The following is a 19,074-nucleotide window of genomic DNA, read 5'->3' on the forward strand; positions in this document are numbered from 1 at the left end:
TAGATTCCGGACTCTAAATGATCTTTTGGTACTAGCTGGATGGCTCTTTTGCTTAGAAGCTTTGACACCTCTAATCTTGCAATTTCCCTTAGACCGGGTGGTACATCTGGAAGGGAACCTTTTTGAGAGAAGGGGCTTTCCTCGAAAGGAATCTTGTAACCCTCGGATATGATCGACTGTACCCACTTGTCTTGAGAGAGGGAAAGCCAGGCTTCTGGGTGCAGTGACAATCTTCCCCCGACTGCCTCCAAGGGTGGGCAGTCGGGCAACACCTCAGGGATGCTGGAAGGGCTTATCAGAGAGAGGCTCTCTGGAGCCCTGGTTCTGCGGACCCCCCTGCCCCTAGGGCGGCGTCTGTTATTATTACCCCCTCTGCCTCTGGGGGTAAACTGACCACGTGTGTCAGGCGTGACTCCTTGTGATTTCCAGAACCACATTTTCCCTCCCTTCTGACCTTTGTAAGGTCTAGAAGGAGTGGAGAAACGGACTCCTACGGCAGAAAGAGTCTTACCATCTTGCTCACACCTGGTCAACGTGTCCTTCACCTGAGGACCAAACAAAGTTGACCCATCAAAGGGAGAGTTTGTGAAGGACGCCTTAAAGGGGTCTGCAAAATTGCAGAGCCGCATCCAGGACTGGCGTCTAAGAGCCACTCCTGTGCCTGCAGATCTACTCGCCCCATCGGCTGCATAAGAAATGAGACGCATGGAGGAGTTGGTTATGGAGTTAAGGATTCCCAGCTGAGAAGCAATCTTTTCCTGAGCCCCTGCTGCTGAAGGATCCTGTACAACTTCACCTAATTCTTTAAGGATGTCCCTTTGAAGTCTGGTGAAGTGACATAAATAATTCAGCGAACGCATAGCAAAGGTCGCTGAGGAGAACATCCGCTTACCATACCTGTCCATAGTCCTGGACTCTTTGTTAGGAGGATGGACTGGTACGGAAGGATCTGCAAGCTCCTTCTTAGTGGCGGCCGCCACCACCATGGCATCAACCGGGACACCTTTAGTAAGAAACTGCTTTTCTGCGGGAGCCGTAATAAATTTTGAAGGTCTCCTAGGGACTGGTTCCACCGAATCAGGAGATGCCCACGCCTTTCGAGCTATGACCTCCATAAGAGGGTCGAAAGGCGGAGATACCCAGGAGGTGGAGGGTCGAGATCCAAAAGCCTCCAGGTATACCAATTCATCCCTGGAGGGGTTAATGGAGGGCCAGTTTCCCCTCTGTTTCAGGAGCTCAAGGATGTCTGAAAAGGAGACATCCTCAGAGGGGGATCTTGGGGACCCCTCCGACTCATCTAATTCGGTATCCGAGGTTGTAGACTCAGGGGAGTCTAAGTGCTTCCTCTTGCAAGTCCTCTTACGCGGGGGTTCACATGAAGGATCAGGAGAAACCTTGGAAGAGGAAGGTCTTCCCAATGGGGAGACCTGGGGTGATGGATCTCTGGGTCCGGGAGCAAGAGAACGGGAAGAGGCATCTACAGGCACCGTAGAGGGAGGAGCTAAAGGAACCGACTGCTGGCTAAGCTCTGGGGCTAGCACACTCCTCATCACCTCGAAGGCTCCCCTCCCAGGGAGAACCGAGAGATCCCGCTCCAAAGAAACAGGGATCCCCGGTTCCACCTAAAGGGAAGGCTCCGAAGCAGATGTCGGGGCCGAGCTCACCAAGGCTGAAGCTCTGAGAGGGAGAACGGGGCTGGACAAGGGTCCGATACCACTCGCCCCCTCGGAGCCAACCAGGGAAGCCCGACGCCCGGATCCCTCCAAGGAAGGTCTCAAGGAGGAGATAGGAGTAGAGGACGACGGAGCCAAAAGGAGTTGTATCGGCTCCGACGCCGCAACAGTCACGGTACCAATATTCTCCGGCTCCGAGCTCTGTAGGAGAGTCGAAGGAGGAATTTCAGGGGGATGTATGGTAGCTGACGTCTGATAAGACGGGCTATGGAGCATCTGGACTAGTGCCTGTGACTTCAATAGCCTATTTACCACTCTCTCTAAATCGTGGTCTGAAAGCCTGAAAGACCTCGATGATCGGCTCCGATGGCTCCGCTCCGAAAGCAAGGGGGATGCTGGAGCCGAGTGAATAGATTCCAAAGAAGGAGATCTAGACCTCTTTTTGGATGGAGCCATCGGAGCCGAGGAACGCTCGGCTCCAGACGGAGCCGACAAGTTGTCGGCTCTGAGAGAAGACAAAGCTATCTCGGCTCCAGCCGGAGCCGAGACATGCTTCGACGATGGGGTGTCGGCTCCAGACCGAGCAGACACCGGTGCCGAAGCCAAGGTATCGGCGCCGGCACAGAAGCTTCCAACATGGAAGGATCGGCTCCGGACGGAGCCGATGTCGACTCCGGCAGAGTCAGAACCAAGACCACAGACTTGGACACCGAAGCCTGGGTCTTGGGTGGCTTAGAGGGCTTCACAGAGCCAACTTTAGCCGGGGAGCTCTCTGGTTTTAGTAGACCCCTAAGGATCAACATATTTCTCCGTTCCTGCAGGACTCTCTGGCTGAAAGAATGACATATAACACAGGAGTCCTGCAGGTGTAGGGGTCCCAGGCAATAAATACAAGAAGTGTGACCGTCTGTCAGAGACATTTTCTGACAGCACAAGTCACACTTCTTGAAACCTGAGACCCTAGTATCTTTGGACATATCTAGGTGCTTAAACACTCACACACCCAATCAGTCCAACCAATACACTAACAACTAAAAATATATTAACAATAACTAACAATTAGTTATTAAGTAAAGTGACACAACACACACACACTTGAGGAATCCTGACAGGAACTGTGAGGGTGGGAAAGGCCTAAGGCCTGAAAACTAACTAGAAGTACTAGGACAAAAAGGGGTATGGAGCTAAGTGAAAAATACACCGAGGATAGAATGAATACTAAAGGGACCAACAATAAGGGTTTTAGGCTCTTAAAACCTGACAAATAGCTAGAAAAATATCACTTACCAGGAGCTGGTAAAAAAGATGACCTCATTAGCGAAGCGGCAAACGAGATCTGGGTAATTGCCGCCTTGCATCATGGGATATGGGGCTGCCTCGAGCTGGTAAAAGTGATTCTCGAGCTTAGCAAGTGCCGAGTCGGAGCCGAGGATTGGCTCCGAACCCATCCAGCAAGAATGAAGGCGAGATTGACAACTTAACATGCTTCTGTAATTCTTTATTTTCTGCACAGTCAGGAAAGGTGGATATTTTTTGCTTTATAAGTTCCACACTATGTTGCTGGTATTTCAGCATGTGGAACTGACAATTAAATGCTCTAATGGCGAGGGTTGCAGAGGTGTATACTTCTTTTACTCCATCTGTCTAAAGTTTGGGAATCCCTGTCCGAAGGGGTGGGATTCTTAGCTGTGGTAGCTTTTATTCCTTTAGGTCCTTGGGAGATGACCTCTGGGTCAGCAGTAGGACTTTTGAAGAGAAATTTGTGAGAATCAGGGACTCTATAGTACCTGTCAGGTTTCCTTGGAGCAGGGGGTAAAGTACCAGGAGTTAGACTGGATTCCATAAAGACATCATCCACAACATCCAGAACAGGAGGAATAGCTAAGGGACTGTGCTGTGGTAAATCTAAAAATTCCCTGAGTCTCTTTTTTGACTGAGGATAATCCTTGCATTTCCAGTGGAAATGCTCTCTCAAAGTATGTAGGGTTTCACCAAAAGAAAAATCCTCTGGAGGGGAGGCAGAAGGAATGGATTCCTCTGCATCTGAATCCTCATAGGCAGTAAGGGCATGTCTTCATATTCAGAAACCTTAGTGTCGTCGGACTCTTGGTCAGACAAAGCTACTGGAGACAAGTCTCTTTTTCTTTTAGCAGGGGAAGCCTGGCTTCCCCTAATCAGCATGATCAGGTCTTCTGCAATTTTAAGCATCTGAGATTGTGGCAAGGAAGCAGGTTCTTGGGTTTGGGTCGTTTTTTTAGGCGTAGCTCATACTCTTGGGCCTTAGAAACTCGGTAGTTTTAGAAAGAACTGAAGATGTGAAATAAGTCGTTGGTTTGTGTCGAATATCAGTAATGCGAAGAACTTCCTCAGAAGCCGGTGCCTGCACAGCGGCTCCGGACCCATCCAAGGTAGACCAGAGGCTTAGTATTTCTGCGTTGGTTGCTGTCACTTCAAGGCTGATGTCAGTGGTATAAAAACAGGCAGCCAACGCCATTACATTAGTTTTTCTTGCTCCAAATGTCAGGAGCCCCCCAAATAGGGAGCTAAGTTATAGTGGAAAAACACCACCAATAAAAAGTAAATACCAATAGCCCTGTATGGAGTGAAGAAGAGAGAGAGAGAGAAGGGGGCTGGAGGGTGGGAAACCAGGACTGCAACAGTGAATACACTTGAACATCTACATTTATGGTAAGTGTACACAACTGTACTATGTTCTTCATGTTTCACTGTTGCAGTCATCACACTTGGGTAGATTCCCAAAGCTGAAGAATGGGTGGAGGCAGTCAAGAAGAGTTGGAGCTGGCTAGTATGCCCTGAAGGACTGTGGTTGCAAAGCCCACCCTGGATTTGGAAAAGATAGGCAGGTGGTAATGGTGAAGGTATGAACAGCACTCCAAGTTGCAGCTTCCTGAATGTCTCTGGTAGGGACTCCTCTGAGAAAGGCTGTAGAGGTTGAAGTTGCCCTAGTGGAATGTGTTTTGACCCCCTGAGGGGTTGGTTTCCCATGGTGTTTGTAACAGAAATGGATAAGTGTGCTACCCATTTGGAGATGGTTTGCTTTGATATGGCCCCTGGTGCAAAGTTGACAAGGAAATGCTCAGCTTTTCTAAAGGACTTAGTCCTATCAAAGTAGAATCTGAGCTGTCTGTGCACATCTAAAGAGTACAGGAACCTTTCCCCCTTATTTTGAGGATTAGGGAAAAAGGTGGGCAAATGGATAGACTGGTTGAGAGCCACACTGGACACCACTTTAGGCATGAAAGTTGGGTTAGTCCTGAGGGAGACCCTGTCAGGATAAAACATGATGAAGTGTTCCACAGCCATAAGTGCTTGTAGCTCTGACACTCTTCTGGCTGAAGTGATGGCCAGAAGCAAGGCTATTTTCCAAAAGAGGAACTTTAACTCTGCTGAAGCTATAGGCTCAAAGGAGGTAGTGTGAGCTTTTCCAACACAAAGTTAAGGTCCCAAGTAGGGGTAGGGGCTCGTCTTGGTGGCCTTAAGTTGTTAGCCCCTCTCAGGAACTGCTCGATGAGAGGGTGTGAGAAGAGAAGTGGCTCAGTGCTGTAATGAGCAGAGATGGTAGAGGCATGGTTCTTAATGGAAGAGAAGAATAGGTCCCTGTGGAGTAGGTCTGCTAGATAAACCAGGATGAGCGGTAAGGACGGCTATGCTGGATCCGCTCCTTTAGTCTGGATCCAGGAACAATACCTTTTCCACTTGTCAGCATAGGATTTTCTAGTACTGGGTCATCTGGCTTCTAGTATGACATCCAGTACCCACTTGCTTAGGCTGGCCACTAGAGGAGAAGTCAAGGAATAAGTCAGTCTGCAAGGTTCAGAGTCTGCAATTGCGGATGCAAGAACTGTCCCTCCTGCTGAGTCAGGAGAGTTGGGATCTAGGGGAGGTGCCATGGAGGCAACGGTGACAAATTGCGCAGTAGTGGGTACCAGTGTTGGCGTGGCCAGTCTGGGGCAATCAGGATTGCCCTTGGTCTTTCCTCTCAGAAACTGTGATCAGGAAATATTACTTGTGATGTGTTTAAGATGACAGCTGCTCACATGAAACGCAGTATTCTTATGAAATGGTTTTCTTTAGATACAAGTATAAAAACAACCATCTTTTAACTTGGTCATGTTCGCATCTAAGAATGCCATTACAAATTATTCGTATTTAGCTGTGAACCCGATTCCATAACAATTTCTACTAAGAAAACCAATAAATTTCCACAGGCTTACTGGGGTTCCCCTTCTACATCAACCAACATTCACAAATCAAAACCACATTTTTATGTTTAGATGACACTTACTGACTGCTGAATTGAAAATGTATTTCTCTTCAAAAAAAAAAAAAAAAAAAAACATAAAATCATCAGTGTAAATGGGGACAAAAGACGCCCCCATAGTGCCACTAACTTGCAATATATAATATATATATATATATATATATATATATATATATATATATATAGGTTCTACATTAGAAGACCGAAAATCCATTCGAGTGAATCGGAACTGAGCGACACCTATAGCACGAACTACGGTAATGGCGAACGTCCAAAACTGCGTAAAAACGAAATGTCGAACTGTCATGGTTAGCCCGTCTGCGCTATAGCTCCGTAAGGTAAGTGTGCAATAGTTACGGACCTTAGGGTTAGGGTGCAGGTTAAGGTAAGTGCATAGATAGTAATGTATGTAAGGTTTAGTTTAGGGTTAGAAGTAGGGTTTGGGTAGTGTATGTATGTGTTTTATTTATTATGTCTGGGTATGTAGTATGTAGCGCGTGGTGGTGTTGGCAGACTATGATGATTCGAGATTTAAAATTTCATGGTTTAGGGGGTTCGGCGTATTTGCGGTTTGGGCTATGTGTGTCAGTGCTGTGGTATTCACTGTAATGGGTTTTCAGTTTCGTAACATATATATATATATATATATATACACACACACACACACATACATACACACACACACACACACACACACTTATCACGTATATTATCATACTTCTCATCTGTCCAGGTTTTTGCCTCATATTTTTGCTCTGTGCCTCATAAAATTTGTAGTTTTATGGCAAATCACTGAAGATTAAGTCATTAAATAATAACATACATTTGAGTTTTCACTAAATAATAACATGCACTTGAGTTTCAAATTTCATATCCTTCAGGAAAAAGCATGCTAATACAAAACCAATAATTCTAGCAATATTTAAAATTTATTCTGGCTTTTGCTCCCCCAATTATTTTTGGCTTTGTCCAGATTTCTCGAGCTTACATGTTGAGAGATATGATTATACATACACACGTGTGTGTGTGTGTGTGTGTGTGTGTGTGTGTGTGTATATATATATATATATACACACACATATATACATACACACACACACACACATGGATCTCCTTTACATGACTTAACTTTCACTTACCCGAAACTTAAAAGGATGAGATGACTTCGCTAAATACTTACTTTCACAAACAGATCATTGGAAATTTAGGGTCTATATTATAATAGCGAAAATCCTTTTAGGCGAATGCGAAAACACCGACACGTATTGCACGAACTGCAAATATGCCGAACGTACTAAACCGCGAAATATTAAAAGTCGAATCCCCATAGTCGGCCAACTCCACCTCCCACTACATACTGCCTACCCAAACAAAATACATAAACCACATACATACACTAACCAAAACCCTACTTCTAACCCTACACTAAACCTTACATACATTACTATCTATGCACTTACCTTAACCCACACCCTAACCTTAAGGTCCGTAACTATCGCACACTTACCCTACAGAGATACACCAAAACAAAATAAATAATCCGCACACATACATTTAACAAAACCCTAATTCTAACCCTACACTAAACCTTACATACATTACCTATCTATGCACTTACCTTAACCCGCACCCTAACCCTAAGGTCCATAACTATCGCACACTTACCTTACGGAGCTGTATAGCAGACGGGCCAACCATGACACTTCGACTTTTTGAATTTCGCGGTTTAGTAAGTTCGGCATAATCGCGGTTCGTGCAATAACTGTCGGTGTTTTCGCACTTGCTTAGAAGGATTTTCGCTAATATAACATAGACCCGAAATTTACTCCATGAACGGAAACACTTGGCTACCATAGTGAACTTGGCTCCTTTCCCCACTGTAGTTTGATCTCTCCGCTGGCACATTTAGTTAGGGGGGGGGGGGGGGGGCTTTGGTTTGTTTTTTTTTTTGTTGTGGTGGCTAAGTAGTTCCTTTCCTGAAGTAAAATTGTGGTGATCTGAGTGTTCGTGAAACTAAGTTTTTGACGACATCATCTGGTCCTTTTAAGTTTCAGCTAAGTGAAAATTTGATTATGTGAAGCAGATCCACACGCACACTCGCGCACGCACACATGCACACATGCACACACACACACACACACACACACACACACACACACACACACACACACACACACACACACACACACACACAAAACTGTGGTGCACAATACATCAGTATTTGAAATGTGTTACTGCAATTACTCATACTGCAGATGTACTCAGCACCCACCTACTCCTTGCTGCATAGCAACACACTATATTCTACAGCACCACTGTGCAAGATGTCTGAATCACAAGCTGGAATTTTCCATGCACATCTCCATGCTGTAGTCTGATGCAGTCTGTACTACAGCTATGAATCCCAGCTCATTTTTTAACATATATTTAATAAAATTAAGAACTTGCAAGCTTCTGGTTAGCTTCCTTTGTATTCAGTCAGTTCAAAAGTGGTTGGCTATGGTTTAATTGACTATTTGATAAAGCACAGTACATTAAGGAAAAAACAACAGTCCAGCACCCATATAAATAATGTCTACTTTACTACATACAATCACACAATAAAAAAGAAACAAATCAATGTCACTTTCCTAAAAGGCTTCTTCAGTGTGTTCTCAGGTGTCAGTGCCTCAACAGGTTTCACAACTGTTTTTGTAGCTGGAAGATCAGAAAGCTGCAGATTCTATTCCCATGGCAGATGCTTGGATCCATTCTTCCATTACTAACACTACAGTGCAGCATAAGTAGCTACACCTCCTGAGTGTGCTACCTTTTAGATGAGACATTCAATCAAGATACCTTCTGCTTGAGTTGGTGGTATTTCATGTGGATGCAGAAGATTCCATGGCAGTTATTAAAAAAAAAAGTAGGGGTTCTTTAGTGAAACGTATTGACATATTAACAGTTTGAAGTGATGTTCACCATTAGATCACTGTTATAGTGATGCTTGCTAACTGATGAGACGTATCCTACAAGGATACCATATGTCTGGCCAAGTCTTTCAAAGTTTAGAAGCTCCTTCTTCTCATGTCATATGTCCGATCTAAGACCTATGCACAATACTGTGTGCTTGAACTTAAGGGATATACTGGACTGAAAATCCTCAGAGCTTTCTTGCTGCCACTCCACAAAGCAAGCCTCTGTCAGAATTGCAATTTGTCAGCTGTATGAACAGATCCAGCTTCTTGGACAGCCAAGTATCCCGCTGGAGACCCTTTGTCTTTTCCTTTTTTTTAACTGATATTTTCACGTAATCTAAGAGAAGATGCAACTGCAGCTGGCAAATCCCTTAAAAGGATAGGAATACCAAGTGTCTTTTTTTTTGTCTTGGATGTTACCACAGTGTTAAAGAGTGCATTACTTGTCGAGACTTTTTGCGTAAGACTCTTAGAAGCAATTTCCATCCCGGTTTTACTTACAAAGCAAATGAAATGTCTACAGACTCTCACTCATGCTAGGATGCAGTGTGAATCCCCTTCCCTGGACATCCCTCTGCAACCAAGAAAAAAAGTGAAAAAAACAGAGAGAGATGATATTATTTTGCTCATGCCTGTTTTCCTCCAGGTCAGAGCTGGACATCTCTGTTGAGGCTAATGATAAGTCTGCAGACTGTCTGACATCTGGGTCTGTTCCCCACTGTCAAGACCCCTTTGGAAGACAATACAGCACAGCCAATAAGTACTTCCCATCCGACCAATCAGACAGCCAACAAAGCACCAAAGTAGAGTTGAGGCTGGTTATATCAGAGGGACAATGGGGCTATTCCACAGATTATAGTCAATGAGGACATTCCAGGGATCCTCATGAAGGTATGTTGAGGGTCTGCCCCTTTGGATACTCCAGAGAAAAAAAAAGAAAATGGACATCTCCCCCTGTGCTATCTTTGCTCCTACCACAACAGGAGTGATTTAACTTTTCACAGCGATTTCTGTAAAGCCTTCATGACCTTAAATCCTCCCCAGTTTCAGTTGTCTGCTCCATCTACTCACAACAAAAGGGGGGGGGGGGCACTTCTAAGGAAGAGACTTCTTCAGAATCTGTTTCTGAACCTCTGGACTATTCAGCTTTGGTAATAGACTTGGGACTACTGGTAAGATTAGTTGGGAAGACTGGATGAAGTTGCTGACAACCCGTTATCCTATCCCTGGGGGAGGGGTGGATACAACATTGGGCAACCTCTGGTGGAGGCCAAGAGTGTTACAGGCCAACAACAAAGGAGGAGTGATGCAATATAATTTGCAGGGTAAGTGATGTGCAAAACTGATATGTTGATGTCATTTCACATCACTTCTCTTGAGGTAGGGCTGCTGGCAAACTACCACTTCAACATGTCTCCTGAGTGTGACCCTTTCCTTATCTCCGCTTTGGGTCGATGCTTGTGGTTCTCATGAATTCTGCTGTAAGGCTAACTTCCCAGAGAAGTCAGAGGTTTCACATGACCAAGGAGTGCATTCAGGATTGCCAGAAAGAAGCTACATGGGTACTCATGGAGGGCAAAGTGGGGGTGCAGGATAAGCAAGAGGGGCAGTGTTGTGATGCAGACAGGGACAGAAAAAGTATTTAATGACAGAAACAACCACATTTCACATAGCTTTACATTTGCTTTTCTGAAAAAAAAAAACACATTTAACTCAGTATAACTTTTTTTACTTTTTATATTTTTACTGTATCCTTAGTCAACACAATAATACAATCTGTCACAATGTATGTCTACACCTTACCTGAAAGACTTCTGTTTAGGCCTAAAACTTATCATTGCCAAGATGCAAACCTGCAGCACATTTATCCTTTTCACTCTCCCCGACAAGGGTTGGGCCCTCAGCTCCACCACTTGTCCTTCAGTACCTGCAGAGCTAGATGAAATTCTGCATAACTGGCAATGCAAATTGGAGCACTATACCAAATCACAAGGGCCAGCTTAACTGCAACTTACATTAATTTATCACATATGCATATATTATACTGCCTTCTTAAACCACTTTGAGCCTCTGCAACAAACAAAGAACTGCCTGCAAGTGAACTAAACTCAAATGGTGCAGCATGATTTATGTAGTTACTTTCTAACATGGCATAAAAATGAACAGTACAAGCTTTAATCAATTGGCACTACCCACTGATAGTTTTAAATGAAAAGAGCACTAAGGACATACATTCTCATGAATATTCTAATCAAAGGGAGAGGTTTTGGGGAAGCATTACATCCAACAAACTGCAAAACCCAATAATATCCATCATAAATTGCACTTTAGAAAAAAGTGGGATGGTTTTACACTAAACTCACCTCTTATTCCTTTCCTGTAAGTGTGGTGCACATACTTCAAGCCTGACACAATCTCCTTGTTAACCTATAAAAAAAGCAGGTAAGAATGAATTAGAAGAGTTCCAGCAAAATATCTATGCAAGTCTACTTACTATTTGATATTCCAGATATACTATACAATATATTCTTAAATACACAGCAGCAGACTTCCAGGTTTGTACATAGGTGTTAATGCCAGTGCAAAATGCACGCTGGTTTGTCTTCATCGACGGGAGGATGCTACAAAGCAGAAAATGCATGTTAGAAATGAAGCTTAGGTAGTTGCTATAAATGAGACCTTCCTAAAACTCTTCTCTGTGGGTTACCTGGACACAAGAGTGCGACAAGAGATGACATGACTGTTTAAAAGCCGAAAGCCCTCTGAAAAGCAGATTATCTGAATCTGCATGTCACCTGATATACACTGATACTAGTTTGCAACAACACTTTTAAGTTACCACAAAACTCTGAAAAAACATTTGCATCAATGTTGAGGGAAAGTAGGATTGAGGGCCACTACAAAGTAAAATTGGAATAAGGTTCAGATGTATGGGCAAGTGCACTAGACAAAGGAGAAACAGAAATAAAAACACAGAATTTACAGTTGCTATACCTTCCAAGAACTTCATCTTGGTCATAAATGCCATACAATGTTAGTCCACAACGGAAAAAGTCTTTAGATGAAAAGTAGCAGATTATGACTAACTGCATATTACACGGCAAACACATCTCTGTTGAAAAATGTGTTAAAGTTAAGTCAGTCTGTCTTGCTAAAGGCCTTCATAATCCCTACAAAGGGAATCAGCTATAGCTCTAGTACAGCATTACTACTGCTCTGATCAGCTTTATCATCAATGGAAATTTTAGCTGTTTGCATGGTGCTTAAAGAATGGTAGACTTCCCAATCTCAATGTGAAAAGTGCCTTAACCCTAATTCTACCCCCCCAAAAAGTAAACAGCTAAAAACACATACGCATGTAAGTCAACCATATATCGAATGCAAAAAAAAAAAAAAAAGAAAAGGTAAACATTTTAAAACATATGCACTTACCTTAACCCGCACCGTAACCCTAAGATCAGTAACTGTTGCACATTTATGCTCGGGAGCTATACCGGATAAGAGAATCTCTAAGACCACACTACAGTGCAGAACACGGCAAAGCAACAAAGCGGTCAAGCGACTTCTTTCCCAGGGAAAGAATTTGCTGAACAGCAGCTTCGCTCTTTTGCCTGTTCCTTCTTTAGTTGTCGATGAAAATGCATTTGACAAAATGCGTTTTCGTCATTCTAATAGGAACCCCTTATTTCACTGTTCTTCCCAGACAAGCATCAAACGACTCGGAGAACAACTGGTTTCCCAATAACTAATGCAGACAGCAATATCTGGAATTTATCTCCTCAAGTTGCAGGATACCCACAAACTCACTGTGCATTTCCACCAGGTCTATATCAAAGCTGTATAAAATGATATAGTAAGACAGTTGTCAAATACAGGGAAAAAAGGCCTTGCTACTTTTTTTCTGTTAATGGTGTGGAATTCCCGTGCTCTATTTTTTTCATGTCAGCATAGTTGTTTAGATTCTAAGTAAGCAGATTAATTTCGTTTAGGATCATCATTACAGCATATAGTTTCTACTATGAAACACCAACTTCCTAAAAGCTGACATTTTATAAAAGAATGAAAAAATAAAAACTTGAAAACCAAAAGGGCAAAAAACTCATTTTTTCTTGTCTTTGGCAGGGGAACAAGCCCCTCCCCTGACTTTATGTATACCAAATCATGTTTGGACCATCTCAAAGGAGAAATTTCTCTAAAAAGTAAATCTTTGCCAGCACACAATTTGAGATCCCTGTGGCAATGATTTCCAATGGGAAAAAGTGTTCAGCGTTATGACATTTGTCTTTTTTTTTTTCTTTCACCTTGAGCATAAGTAGGAAAGCAATTTTTAGATGACTTACACTGCAACACAACTCCTTCTTAAAACAAAACTAAAATCTGTCATTAATAACACAACTGCTAGCATTAACATGATATATGAATGAGATTCTATTGATTTTGAGGGAGTGGACTGTAGACGGAACAAAAATGGTGCATCAATATGTGAGAAAAGACTATAGACTACATACAACACAGACAATACAAAAATGACAGCTATGTACCTACATAATGCTGAATCTTGTTTATCTTTGTCCACCCAGATTGTTGATGGGACTGGCTGTGTCAGGCGTTGATAAGACAAACAACCTTCTACCACACAGCTCAAGCACTTCCCCAATCCTCCACAATGTTGGGTTCCTCCCAGTTTATCTCAGACTGAGTTTACCCACCAAACTGTGAGTCTACCCCTACTACGACATGAATCTACTTCTATAGAAGTATCAGAGAAGCCTCAGGAGGTCAGTAAGGCATGAAAGGTGAGGTGACAATTTAGAGGGGGGAGGAGGAAGGGTTTTATGAAGTGGACAGACACGGATAATCAAGATTCAGTGCTATGGTTAATTACATATCTAGAGCATCTTGGACTACCAGCCTGAACACTTCACGGATGGGAAAGTCTCCAGCTAACATCCTAAATGGCATCACGACAGGACCCCAGTGTACAAGGAACATGTTGACAGAGATACCACTTTCATTTTGTAGTTCTTGGCAAAAGTATGTGCTGAAGCCCATGTAGCAGCAGCTAGACCATCCATGGAATAAGTTTTGAAGAAAGCAGAAGTGGCTATTGTTCTCATGGCATGAGCCTTCCGTTTGGATGGAAGGGACTTACTACATGTGCTATAAATGAAAAATGCAATCACAAAACCATATGGAAAGAGTAAGTTACGATATTTTCACAGATTCTTGTTAAAGAGATGATAAACAGTTTATCATGTTGCCTGAACTGCTCTGAACAATGCAGATAGAATCTCAACTACTTATGAAGAGCTAGGCAATGAAGCAAATGTTCTTCCTTATTGGAGTATGACAGAAAAACATTAATAGGTGTATTGGTTGACTGATGCTATTTTCTCAATTTACTTCAGAGCAAAAAGGAGGGATCTGCAAGAAAACTGTCACTGTGAAAGATCAGTCAAGGGGGCTAACAGGAAAGAGCTTTAAATTCCTACATTCCTCTGGCTAAAGTAACTGCTACTAGGAGTGGGTTTTCCAGCATAAAAATGAATTCAGATAAAATGGCCAGTTCAGAAGGTGGGGTTTACTTCTCTAGTACAAAGCTAAGGTCACTTCAGTGCATTCCTTGAATGGGGACTGAAGCAAAATGGTCCCTTTGGGGAAGGTCATGCATACTCTTTGGAAAGCCAAGGGCTGAAAATTGAAACCTTTGCGAAAATTAAAAACACCTGCTAGGTGCACCTTAATTATGAAGACTTTCCATTGAAAAGAGATGCGAGAACAGTAAATCAGATGGAACTGGTGCTGAAAAAGGATCTAGACCACTCTAAATAGTCCACAAGGAAAACTTTTTCATGTATTACTGTACAACTTAAAAGAGTGGCTAGTTTCTGAGAAGCAGTAATGACCTGGACCCTGGGTGGGTATGACGAGCTCCTGGCTATTACTGGAAGTGGAAAAACCATGCTTTTAGATAGAGATACTGGATATCCGGGGAGGCCTGCCAGACAAGAGGGCTAGGGGATCGGGGAGAAGATCCAAAAGCAAATGCTTCTCTCAGAGATGAGGCCACAGCAAGGGGAACCACAATTGCCAAGGCCAGAATGGGGCTACAAGGATAACTGCTATTCTGCATAATTTGGATTTCAGGAAGAACTTCATAATTGGGGAAGGGGGGGGCTTATAAAAGATCAGTCTGTCACTGACAGATGAGTGTGTCCCTCAGAGTTTGCACCTGTGGAGAGACAAGGGCAAATATGTTGCTGCACTTGGCAATGCTTTGGGATACAAACAGGTTGCAGCAAGGCTTCTTCCAGTGACAGAACAAAGCCTGTTACTACAAAGGAACTGAAGGACCACTCATGAGGCATCAGTATACATTTGTTGAAACTGTCTGACAGACAGCAACACACATCCTATTGAATCAGCTAACAGAAAATATAGTGTACTCATTGTCAGACTCTCATGACTTCCCCTCATTACAGGTGTTAAGATCTGGTACCATCTTGCTTGGCTTGATATACTATACTACAGCCATTTTGTTTGTGTGGATGAATATAATACCCAAAAAGTCATGAAAGGCCTGCAACTCTAGTACTCTAGTACTACCGCCCTCATCTCTAGTACATTGATGTGAAGACTGAACACTTGCTGGGACCACATTCATTGGATCGTCTGCCCTCCCATAGCAGAGGCACCCAAAGTAATCTTGGCCATTGGGAGGAATAATACAAAGGGGCTTCCCTTGTTCAGATTTTGTCTGTTCAGCCATCAAAGCAGATGATTTTGACAAGCAGTGGAAAGATGGATGGGCTTGTGGATATCATCCTCTAACTATGACCATTATACCCCGAGGGTCCACTGCAATACTCTCACGAAGTGTTAAGTAAGCTGCACTGGTGAACCGTGGATGCTATCTGGCCCACGGTTTTCAGAGTTGTGCATAACAGGGCAGGAGGACTCGGGAGATGACATATCAAACCTGGACTGCAAGGATGTGGTCTTGAATGAGTCTCTCTATCCTGTGTATGGTGTCCAGATGGCATCCAGTGAAAACAAGATTATGTAAAAAACCAAACAGCATCCTGGCAAAATAATTAAAAAAGAAACATATATTAACATTTATTTTTTAATGATTTTAATTATTTTGCTTAGTTTATTCAAGAGATTTTTTGTGTTTCCTTGCTTGATGTGATTTACTTGGAGATTTAACATTTATCACAAGTCACGATGCTGTTTGGTTCTCTGTTTGAATCTGGCTTTGTAAGATTCTGTGACCGTTCCAACTGTAATTTCTCTTATTGATGAATATTTCCAGAGACAGACAATGCTGGCGCAACTCCTTGCTTTTACAAGGAACATCTTGCTGAACACGCTGGTGGCTGTGGTGAGATTGAATGGCAGAGCTCAAAACTGATAACATCTGGCTCTGACCTGGAAAAGTAAGAACCTCTGATAATTCTGATGTGCAGATAAGCATCCTGGAGGTACAGTGAGAACATCCAATCCCCTTCATGAAGGCATGGAAGGATGGATTGCACAGAGACCATCTAGAGTTTTGTTTTCTTCACATACTGATTTAGGCCACTTTTATCCAGGACAGGCTCAAGTCCTTGATTTTTTGGTAACTAAAAAGAATCTTGAGTAAGCTTCGGATCCTTTCTGCATTGGCGGGACCCTCTTGGATGATTCTTTTTCTGAGGGGTAGGATACCTGGTAGTAGTGGGGAGGATCACTTTGATATCTGGGAAAAGATACAGCTTCTGGATACAATCTCCCAGACCCATGTATGTAGTGTGATTGCCACCGAGAAGTCTTGGTGCAAGCTACCTTGACTGCCTTAAGTCCTTAGGGATTCTTTTTACTGGAAGGCTGGTTCTTCTTAAGCAGCTCTGTCCCTAGGGTGGCATCCAGTGAAGGCAACTCTGTCTTGAAACTGGTTAAAGGGCTGCCGTTAGAATTTTTAAATCAAGTGTTTAGGGTCACTTGATTTCTTGAAAAAGATCTCTGAAGTTATTTCCAAGATGGCTGCATACTCATCAACAGGTTGATTACAGTTCTACCACAGTGAAAATTGAAGCTGCCAAAAAAAGGCAGTAAAAGCTATAATTTCACATCATATTGTGTTACTGGCTATTAATTACACTGCAGGATTTGGGCAAAAAAAGAGAGGAAAAGAAGGAAAAAGAGAAGAAAAAAATGGTCTGGGAAGAGTCTTGCAGCTGCTCATCAAAAAAGCAGTTCAAGTTTCAGCTTTGGAACAACAGATAGCCTGCAGTAATTCGGGGGGGGGGGGGATAAATCAAATGCACTCAAAGGTGTTTAAATAAGTGAAACAATGAAGGAATACTAAGCCAAATAACAAAATGACAGGAAAAAAACAGAAGCTTTAACTCATTATTCAGATGAACTGACAACACTGCAAAAATCAGAGAAATGAAAAAAAGGCCGAGTATAAGCCTTCTCCAGAAAAGATGTTTCAAAAACTAGTACAGAACATGTAGAGAAAAAGTACAGTCTTGTACCTACCATAAATGTAGATGCTAGAGTGTTCACCCTGCTGCAGTCATCACACTTGGGTTATCCTGTCGTCAGGCGGTCCCGCAGTCAGCCGGATTTCCAAAGTCTTGGTCCAACGTCGGTTGCTGTCGCCTCATCCCTGACGTCAGTGCGCCAGGGGTATATATATTGCAACCGACGCCATTTTCTTCAGTTTTTCTTGCCCCAGATGTCAGGTGCCCCCAAAAGGGTGATCCAAATAAGTAACAAAAGGTGTGAACACTGTACAGACACAAAATCCCTTCAGCTATAAGCAAATACATCAGTAAGGCATAGCAAAGATTCAGCCAGTATATCAGAGGGGTTGGAGGGAGGGTAACCTGGACTGCAGCAGGGTGAACACTCGAACATCTACATTTATGGTAGGTACAAAACTGTACTATGTTCATCGTGTTACCCTGCTGCAGTCATCACACTTGGGTAGAGTCCCAAAGCTAAGGAAGGGTGGAGGCATCATAGAGGGTTAGTGGAGGCAATGAGGCCCTGCAGAACTGCAGTGGCGAAGCCTGCCCTGGACTTAGAATAAAGAGGTAAGTGATAGTGTTTGGTGAAGGTGTGTACAGAACTCCAAGTTGCAGCTTCTAAAATTTCCTTGGTAGGAACCTCCCTGAGAAAGGCTGTAGAGGTAGCTGTTGCCCTGGTAGAGTGGGATCTAATGGTAGGAGGAACTGGTTTCCCATGATGGGTATAGCAGAATCGTATGCAAATGCCTATCCATTTAGAAATGGTTTGCTTGGATATGGCCCTCCCTTGAGAAGTTGTAGCATAGGAAACAAAGAGCTGGTCAGTTTTTCTGAAAGCCTTAGTTTTATCCAAGTAGTAACGAAGCTGCCTGTGAATGTCCAAGGAGTGCAGGAGTCTCTCACCTTTGTTCCGTGGATTGGGGAAGAAAGTGGGTAGGTGGATGGTTTGATTTAAAGCTAGACTGGAAACCATCTTAGGCATGAAGGAAGGATTAGTTCGTAGAGAAACTCTGTCTTGATGAAAAATGAGGAAAGGTTCCACTGCCATAAGTGCCTGTAATTCTGAGACTCTCCTAGCAGAAGTTATTGCCAGGAGCTGAAGGTCTGCAGAAAAAGCTGGTTCATAGGGAGGTATCGTTAGTTTTTCCAGAACAATGTTGAGGTCCCATGTTGGTGTAGGAGCTCTTCTAGGTGGTCTAATGTTTTTTGCCCCTCTGAGGAATTGCCTTAGGAGAGGATTTGAAAATAAAGGTGGATTTGTGTCATAGTGAGCTGAAATAGCTGATGCATGGATCTTAATTGAGGAGAAGGAAAGTCCTTTATGCAACATCTCAGCTAAATACTGCAGAATGTGAGGCATATGAGGCTGAGTTGTGTCTTGGCCTTTAGCTTGGTTCCAAGCAGAAAACCTTTTCCATTTGTCCGAGTAAGCCTTCCTGGTGCTTGGCCTCCTGGCTTCTAGAATAACATCCAGTACTGCTTGTGAAAGAGGTGCAGATTGGATACTTAATTGATTTGCCATGCAGCCAGGTTTAAGGTTTTGATGTGGCTGTGTAGAATCTGCTTGTTCTGCTGTGTGAGCAAATTGAGGCAATATCCATGGTGGGCTGTGAGCCATATTCTTCAGTAGCGGGTACCAGTGC

The 19,074-nt window shown here is 43.2% G+C and overlaps 1 protein-coding gene across 3 annotated transcripts in view; it reads right to left on the minus strand.

Annotated features, from left to right (window-relative positions):
• LOC122816609 (rho GDP-dissociation inhibitor 1-like) overlaps positions 1-19,074 on the minus strand; it is a 2,167,530-nt gene that overhangs the window by 13,344 nt on the left and 2,135,112 nt on the right. For all 3 annotated transcript variants that reach the window (XM_044089512.1, XM_044089511.1, XM_044089513.1), the window contains one exon: positions 11,276-11,339. In XM_044089512.1, the coding sequence (XP_043945447.1) occupies positions 11,276-11,339 (64 nt within the window). The remainder of the gene's footprint in view (positions 1-11,275; positions 11,340-19,074) is intronic.

This window comes from Protopterus annectens, chromosome 12.part0, assembly GCF_019279795.1.
Source record: "Protopterus annectens isolate FY-2018-M chromosome 12.part0, PAN1.0, whole genome shotgun sequence".
In the NCBI taxonomy this organism is placed as follows: Eukaryota; Metazoa; Chordata; order Ceratodontiformes; family Protopteridae; genus Protopterus; species Protopterus annectens.